At 38.7% G+C, this 8,561-nt stretch overlaps 2 protein-coding genes across 8 annotated transcripts in view; one reads left to right on the top strand and one right to left on the bottom strand.

The window, feature by feature from the left end:
• Positions 1-8,561, bottom strand: part of LOC106461857 (MAP3K12-binding inhibitory protein 1-like) — a 34,480-nt gene that overhangs the window by 21,077 nt on the left and 4,842 nt on the right. For 5 of the 7 annotated variants that reach the window (XM_022388932.1, XM_013921718.2, XM_022388931.1 and 2 more), the window contains one exon: positions 4,924-5,052. In XM_022388932.1, coding sequence (XP_022244640.1) covers positions 4,924-5,052 — 129 coding nt within the window. Of the gene's footprint in view, positions 1-4,923; positions 5,053-5,575; positions 6,558-6,581; positions 6,652-8,561 lie in introns of those variants that run through there. The other 2 variants (XM_022388935.1, XM_022388934.1) reach the window with 2 other exon arrangements.
• The window catches only part of LOC106461859 (hypoxia-inducible factor 1-alpha-like), a 99,011-nt gene continuing 97,213 nt past the window's right edge, over positions 6,764-8,561 (top strand). Inside the window, exon 1 of the mRNA XM_022388929.1 lies at positions 6,764-6,825. The gene's annotated coding sequence lies outside the window, so the exon portion shown is untranslated. The remainder of the gene's footprint in view (positions 6,826-8,561) is intronic.

Raw genomic sequence — 8,561 nt, 5'->3', positions numbered from 1 at the left:
TTGGTTCACTCTAATCCAAAACCTCCTCATGGGGTACCGACATCCACGTGAGGGTAGGATGAGGGCTTCCAATCAAAGGGGTGATCTGCATTCTGACGTCTCATTCCGTTGTATTGGTTATTTGAAATAGAAGGATATTACATCATCTACACCTGCAGAACACCACCACCCTACTCTGTAACTGAATGGATATTGTGTGGAACTCAATTAGCAGGGTGCCTCCATGGTCAAACACCCCAGCAGCTTGGAACTGGACAGTGGCAAGGACCCCCATACTTCACTCAAAGAAAGGAGGGTGACAATGTGGTTGAGAGTCTGAAGGAACGTCATCACCAGAGACAATGCAATGGGTGACCAGGAAACCTTATTTTAAAAAGCAGACCATACCAAGTTATTCACTCTAGGCATGGCAGGGATGGGCAGCAATCCCCTTCTGCTCTACCCATGCAGTCCATGGGTGATATGGTCCAGGATTGGGCATGTTTATGAAGCAAAATATCACAAGTTATTCACTATCAAGTGATCTTGTGGAACACCCCATCTTCATGGTGAGCATATGAAGCCATGGATGATAAAGTGCAAGTCAACATGGCTGTACAATGTGGATTTAGAGTTAAAGAATACCTGGTCAGCCCCCACTCGCCACGGAGCAGGATCCATATGATAAAAAAGTTGATAAAGGCCTCTGAAAGTAAGAAAGTGTGAAGAAAAATTTTCCAGTTTAGAGTCACACCAAAGTCTGAAGAACAGCCACAGGTGGTAGACAAAACCCCGTACATGAGGTAACTGCAATATGATGAAGATAGTGGGAGATTAATGTACTGGGAGTGGTCCACATGCCAGATTGCAGAATCCCCTCCACTGAACGATGAAGACAAGAAGCAAGGGAAAAAGTGATGTGTCAGATCTGATGGGAGGACACCTGGAACAAAATCCGGGAGGAAGAAGATAGGGAAGAATAGGTCAAACGAACCAAAAGGAGGACCCAATTGGTAAGGGTGGAAGGTGAAAGATCACGAAGGGAGGAGGTTTGCCAGGGAATAAAAAGTTGGAATCGTGAACACCGGAAAGTAGCAGTATGGGCTATATAGCAACGCAGAGCCCTGACCAGACACAGAAGCCTATTCACATCCGGTTAAGGGTAAAGATAGGAAATAGAAGGAAGGGGAATAGAAGAAAAGGAGGAACCAGTCTTCTGAACTGCCGAAGTATTTGGAAAAAGGAACCATCTAGATAAAGGAGAAGATAGATAGGATGATAAGGCCATGTGAGATGTCAGTGCAGACAAATCAAACCTCCGACGTCCACAGGCTAAGAAAAGGAGGATATATATGTTTAAAGGAAGGAGGAAACATGGAACATGAGGAAAGTGGTTCAAACAGAGGTAAAGTGAGGGAATGTAGAAACACATAAATGCCCCAATCCGGAAGGACAGGACACCTGGGTAGGCAATGTATTTGGAAGGAATGCATGAGCATGGTAAGAACAGGGGAAGTAAAAACCCTATGGTATCGAGAAGAATAAAAGGCATGAGATAAGGCCACCTGATATCCGGAAAGCGAGGAACCCAAAGACCCATGGTCAAAGAGCCAAGTGAGAAATTCTGCCTCATTCTGACCCAAGGTAAGCTTGTCAGCAGGAAACCCCCTGGTAGTAGACCAACTGCAGAATACTTTTCACTAGCATTGGTACACCTCCATGGAAGATGGAAGGACAGAAACAGCTAACAAGGAAGTGACTCATCATGTGAAACTGGATCTTCTTGCCCAAGGACCAGACAAGTCAGGTGCAAAGATGCAGGAAGTGAGAGGTGGAATGTAGGACATGTGACTGGGGTTGACAAAGAAGGTAGGGAAAAGGTGGAAGAGGGACAGGAGGAGAGAGGAGCAGCACTGTAACCATGGAAACCATGGCTAATAAGGAGAAATCAGGAGGACCCAACAAGGAGTGGAGTGGATGAGAGAAATCCCCCAATGAAGTACTTAGATAGGTGGTTACACATAAAGATACTTGTGTGACCAATCCTGGCTGAAACCATTGATTGCCAGAGCCTGGGATGAAGTACAGGTGACCAAAAGAGAGGTAACTTGATGTTGAGGGCCCATAGCAAAGGCATCCACATGGGGAGAACCCTACCAATGGCAGAGATCCCTGAAAAGAGGGATCCGGTTGGGATGGAAAAGACAATCTGCAACCATATTGAAAGCACCCGGCACATGATATGCAGTAAGATGAATGTGATGTTCTTGGGCCCAGGAGAAGAGATCCAATGTCCAAAAACAGAGATCTCTGGACAGGGTACCCCTTGGTGCTTGATATGTGCCACCAACTTAGAACTGTCTGAATGAACCATCACCAGACGTTGTCGGCAAGAAGAAGGAAGTGATGCAACACCTGACGTATGGCTAGAAGTTTGGTAACATTGATATGCAAAGAGCTTTAGTCCACAGATCACTGGCCTGAAGCCTCCTGGTGATTGACCCATGCCCCCCATCCCTGAAGCAAGGAGTCCATGAAAAGATGTAGATCCGGACGTGGGGGAGGAAGTGGCATGCCAACCAACATATGGGCTTTGTCCAACCACCAAAGCAGATCATCTTGCAGAGAAAATGGAAGGGAAATGGGGGTGGAAAAAGGATCGTAAGTAAGGTTCCATCGATCGTGAAATAACCACTGAAGTGGTCTCATATGAGCACAACTGAGGGGGACCAGTGATATCAGTGATGACCAGAACATCAAAGGCAATACAATCTCGTGAGCAGTAACTGATGAAACCGAGAGGGCGTGGCAAACTAACAAGTCTGTAGAACAAAATCAAATAGGAGAAGTCTGGGCCCGACTGATACAAGTGTCGATAAAGACACCCAAAAGTACAAGATATTGATGACGTCTGAGGAAGGACTTCTCCAGTTTGATTAACCAGCCCCCCAGATTCAGAATGAGCCAGAAGATGCCAGTCATCCATGTACGAGAGAAACTCAACCCTAGAGAATGAAGATATTGAGCAAATGCTCGGACTACCCAACAAAAAACATAAGGGGCCAAAGCAAACTCGATTATTAGTGCACAAGATTGATAAACCACCCCAAGATGGCCAAACCAAAGATAAGGATGGGAACGAGGTGATATATGTATATGAAGAACTCATTGTTCCTCAATGAAGGAACCCCAGCAATAAGAAATCAGCAAGTTGAGCTACAATTGAACTAGAACCCACTGAGCAGTCACTGGCACTAGTGGTGACTTGAGGTGTTGTCGAAAAACAAAAATGATGAGAAGAGTCACCCTGAGGAGAAGGTAGAGGTAAGAGTTGGGAAGGTGAAGGACAGGAAACGTTAATAGGAGTCATATGGGGCTCTGATTGAAACAAATGTGCAACAATATTGGTAAGGGTAAATTGTTGTTGGACTGATGCCACTATTGTTTCTGGGATTGTGTCAAAAATATTATACTGCAGAAATAGGGCCATAGATAAATCCTGAAGCTAAGCTAATGGTAAATGGATTTGAGCCAAATTTGCATCAAGACCTAAAAGGTCCCAACAACAGAGAAGTCATGTATGCTAAGCCAGAGCCGAAGATGACAAACAAGCTGGAATGGTGGAAAGAAGGAAAAGGATATCTCCAGAAAACCCCTCAGGATTTCCAAGGAGAGTCACAAAGAGGAGGTGTAGAGAAGAATGATATCGTAAAAATTGTGAGAGTAATACACAGGTGAGAATTCTTGGCATGGGTCAGACTGACAGGTGATTCAGGAGCTGCACCTAAACAGGCAATATGGTACCTAACAACTGTTGGTCCAAAAAGGGACAGACAGCATGATGGTCAGAAAGCGAAAACTGATCTGAAGCCCATGGGGGCAAGGCATGCTAAACCTATCGCTTAACTGCAAGGTAAATTAATCAGCACAAACCCGAATATCAAGGAAGCGAGGAAAACAAAAAGGGTAGGAAGATTGGTCATGTATTAAGGAATGACTTTACTCATTGGAGAAAGGGATAAAACGTCACATATCTGAGAAACAAAAAGACTGAGTTAGGCCTAACTGATCATTCAGGTGGGGAATGGGAAGGTACCTGCCTCTTAGGGAGGAAGTGGGGCAAGGTTCAAGGACAAAGGTTGGCCTATGTAACATTCATTCTCTCTGTGGATAAATGCAGAAGATCCACAGGCCTGAGAAATAACACAAGTTGCTGGTGTGACCCCTTGAAGTGGGAATAATAACTGCAGAATTCATTGTGAATAAGAGTTCCCCAACTTTCAGTGGTGAAAAAGAATAATGCAACAGGAACTGATGAAATTTGTTAAATTGAAGAAACAGACATAATGAAAACTCAATAAATTAAAAAAACCACTTTATGAGGAAACTTAAGCAGAACGTGAATCATTAAACAAACAAAAGCACGTCCGAACACAAGTGCTGCAAAACGAGAAGTGACAGTTTGGTAGAGGGAATCATGTGAGCATGTCATGCTTCTACTGGTGAGGTGACGCATGATCATTTGCATGAGAGACATGTTGGAATCTTGTAATTCAAATAGGGGGGAGCAGAAAGCTTGTGGCATGTGTAAAGAAAAAGTATGCATATAGAGGGCAGCACTGAACAAGAATAGCTAATCTTGTGAGAAGAAGTAAGTACACTATCGGAAACTGTCTTAGTAATACAGTAGTCACACAAATTATTTGCCATGTCAAAAACCATGACCTCATAAAAAATTAATTCTGACAATCAAGCCTCCAAAGTCAAAATGTACATTAACAATACAAAAACTTTCAGATTTTAGTGATACATAATCAAGAGAAAACAGAAAACTGGAGGAACACAGTAAAAACATTAAAACTGGTGAATAAAAGAAATGAAATTATCAGAAATTAGCAACAATGTAAATATAAGTAGGACTAACAAAATCTTTGAAGCTCTTACTTGTAGCTTTGTAATTTCTGTATGTAGTTTTTGCAGTGGCTTTAAAAGCTCAATCAGGACTGATGTTTCTAAGTTGTAGGACAACTTGTACTGCATTGTAAAATCTTCTATTATTTTCTTCTCCTTACCCTGACATACCAAGCAGAAAAGCATAATTCAAGAGTCAATATTTTCAAAACAATATTTTTTAAGGTATGTCTAAGGTAACAAATTTTTATGCAACAAGTAATTATAATAACAAAATGATAAACCAACCTGACTTAAAACATTTGACTAGAAAACAAGTTAATTCAAATCATCACGACTCTGATAATCCGTCTATGGGTCAAGGGTTACACTGCCTTTTACAAGATGGTATAGACCAATGAATATGTTTTTCAAAAATGAGTCTGGCAGTAAAATATGCATTATGTGCTAAAATGCAAGAAATAGATCTATTATTTTAATAAGTAACACCAAAAAAAGCAGAATACATTTTTTGCTATGACAACTATTTACAACATCAACTGAATCCAATTTAAAACTTGTCATTTGAAGATTACTGTCTTTTTCTAAAATGTAAAGAAACATGTATTACTAAGTCATCTCAACTGAGATATGAAATTCTAGCTCTCCATGTTGATAAGCATAAGACAGATAACTTTGAAATTACCTAACTGTGACCACTGTGCTGTTCTGAATCAATTTTCCACATTGAATCTTCTCACATGGCATACTACTAACAGGAATGCTAAGAGATATGTTTGCATGGGTGCAAAACTTAAAACACTTCTTTATAGTTTAGGATTATATGTTAACAAGCTTTGACAAAAGTGATGCTGCACCCATGAACTGTAGTTTTGAAGAACTGAAATGCTGCATAGAGATACTCTCAGTATGCTAATAGACACGCTCCTCCCAATGATTAGCTAAATCTTTTGGAAGGGCACTGAATTAATTAGTAATATAAAATTATGTTTTTTAGCACAATTAAGGATAAAATCCTTAAAAACAATTTCAGCTGACTAGTTTTGATAACACAGCTACTATCATCAGGGATAGTGACTACGAAGGACAGAGATGACGGTAGCTGTGTTACCAAAACTAGTTGGCTAAAATTTTTAATACACATTTTTACTTATAATATAGTAGCACAATATGCCTGAAAATAAATTCAAATGTTGGGAAGGGTTCAAAGGAGAGCTACTAGGATGATATCTAAAATGGAAAGGCTGTCATACAATAACAGATTAAAATCTCTGAAACTGTTTTCTCTGGAAAAAAGAATAGTGAGAGATCTGATTGAGGTGTTTAAGATTGTTAAGAGAACTTATAGTGTTCACGCATTATGTTTTTCATATTTAATAGTGAGAATAGTATGAAAAGAAGACAAATATAAATTCTTGCATGGTAGGAGACACCTTCAGATAAAAACAGTTTTACTTTTCTAACACAATGGTTGACCTTTGTAATGGGTTGTCTTCCTAAATATTAAAATGATAAGGGCTGGCTCTCAGTTAATTTTTTGTCCTTTTTTCAGTTTAATTTAGTATATTATAAAAACTTACAAGTCAAAGTAAAGAATGTAATAATATGTGAACCACACTCTATTTGCTATATTCACAATCCAGAGTAGATGAGGCACTTTGCCCCATAAAAAGAGACTGTGTCATAACTACCTGCTATGGTTTCTGATATCACAGTAATCAGTAAATCAAACACAGACATGAGCCTCCAGAGCTGCATGAACAATGCAGTGATGAGAAAAGGCAACTCTTGCATCCTCATTAATTACTTCCTCATTCAAACGTAATGGTGACGTAACTACGATACATTTTCATAATTTTGAGCCATTATTTGGCGATTGACCAATATTTTATATCTTAATACTCAAGTTGAAGACTCTAGACACTAGTCAACAAGGTAAGGGTGTTTTAAAGGCAATTTTTAATGTGATGAATTGATTATTTTAGACCACATGGCAAACTGAGCATTAATTCTCAATAAGAGTTCAAGGCATTTTTCTGTTAAAAGCCAGTAAAAACTGTTTTACACATAATTTAGACCAGCTGAGTCCAAATTTGCTTGTTACCAAGCTGTATTTTAATTCCTTGACCCTCAAACTTACACATAAACATGGTCTTTACCTCACACATTATGCATTACAACAGCAATTTTTGTTAAAGGTCAGAAACAACTGTTTTTTAAAATAATATGGACTTGCTGAGTCCAAATTTACCAAGTTGTATTTTAACTCTTTGACCCTGAATAAGAAAATAATTATCAAAATGAATGTTAAAATTAAAAAATGAATAAATACACAAATACATATAAAAATTTTAATAAACTAAACGATACAAAAAGTTATGTATTTATTAATTTATCTATTTTAACATTTATTCATTTACTTCAATGCTTATTTATTTTTTGTACAAAATATCCTCTATAACTATAACAGTGGCAGTGGAAAATTAAGCAAATACTTTTTTGTTACTGAATACGTAAAAGTAGTAAGTAATGTGACTGTTTTTTGCACTTGTACTTAGTGTACAATTAACATAGAAGGATAATGTATTTTTCTACAATAGATTTAGTAACAATCGTTAGACGAGGTGGTGGTTTTCCGAGTTCAACTGAATCAGCTGAATTTTTTTACAACTTAGTTGGTCAAAATTTTTGTTAAAAAATTCAACTGCTCTATTATTTCATGAAAAACAGGGCACAAAATAATAAAAATATTCATAAAACACCACTATTGGAATCTTCAAGAACTACACCATCAGCTACAACAATTAACTAACAGGACTATCTGTTTGCCACGAGAATGCATCAGTTGCTGCCTACTTGACCTAACTGCTGTCACACAATCGAACGAGTACAGTACAGTTTTTGCCGAAAACATTATGCCTATGATGCAGATTTCATTTTAGGCACCACTTTATGGAAGGTAAGTCTAATGGCTTCAAAAACTGAAAAATTACATAAAGAACTTGACTTAGTGCAGCAATTCCCAAACTTTTGTCATCTTCACCCTTTTTTTAATAAATATGTGCACCTTCTTTTCTTTTAAATGAGTGAATTAAGTGATGATATATAATACACAAATAAACATTAAAATGTTGTACGTGTTGTAGTAATTACTTATTATTTTCATTTATAAAAAATATATTCAAATACTTAATTTTGCATTATTGCATGACTGTCTCTACCCCAATTGTTCGCACCTCTCCCCAAGGAGCCACTTGTGCCCCTCTGGGGGCATGCCTCACACTTTGAGAAATGCTGACTTAGAATGTACAAGAACTGGACTATTAATTAAAGAACTAGTCAGAACTAGAAAGTCAGTATAATAAAACTCTTTATTAGGTTAGGCAAGCCTAAGTTTGGTTCTCACGACATTGCAAGGCAAAGTGCTGAGGCTATTTCAGCCAACATGCACAAATGCTGGTACAGGCAGACATTGCAACTAGATTTGCACTGATGAAGTAGCTGTAGCATCACCAGTAACTATAGTATGTCTGCAGGAACATTCTAAACATGGGTGTCTTCACCGAAGGGGGGGGGGGGGGGTCTTATTCTCATATATATATATATTTCGTTACGTATTAGTCCCCTTCCCTACCTACCGTACTACCTACTACTTCTTACTTACTACGTAC

The sequence above is a fragment of the Limulus polyphemus genome, unplaced genomic scaffold (genome assembly GCF_000517525.1).
Source record: "Limulus polyphemus unplaced genomic scaffold, Limulus_polyphemus-2.1.2 Scaffold1046, whole genome shotgun sequence".
Lineage (NCBI taxonomy): Eukaryota > Metazoa > Arthropoda > Merostomata > Xiphosura > Limulidae > Limulus > Limulus polyphemus.
Note: the sequence above shows the minus strand (reverse complement) of the source record. Positions and strands in the feature narration are given on the sequence as shown.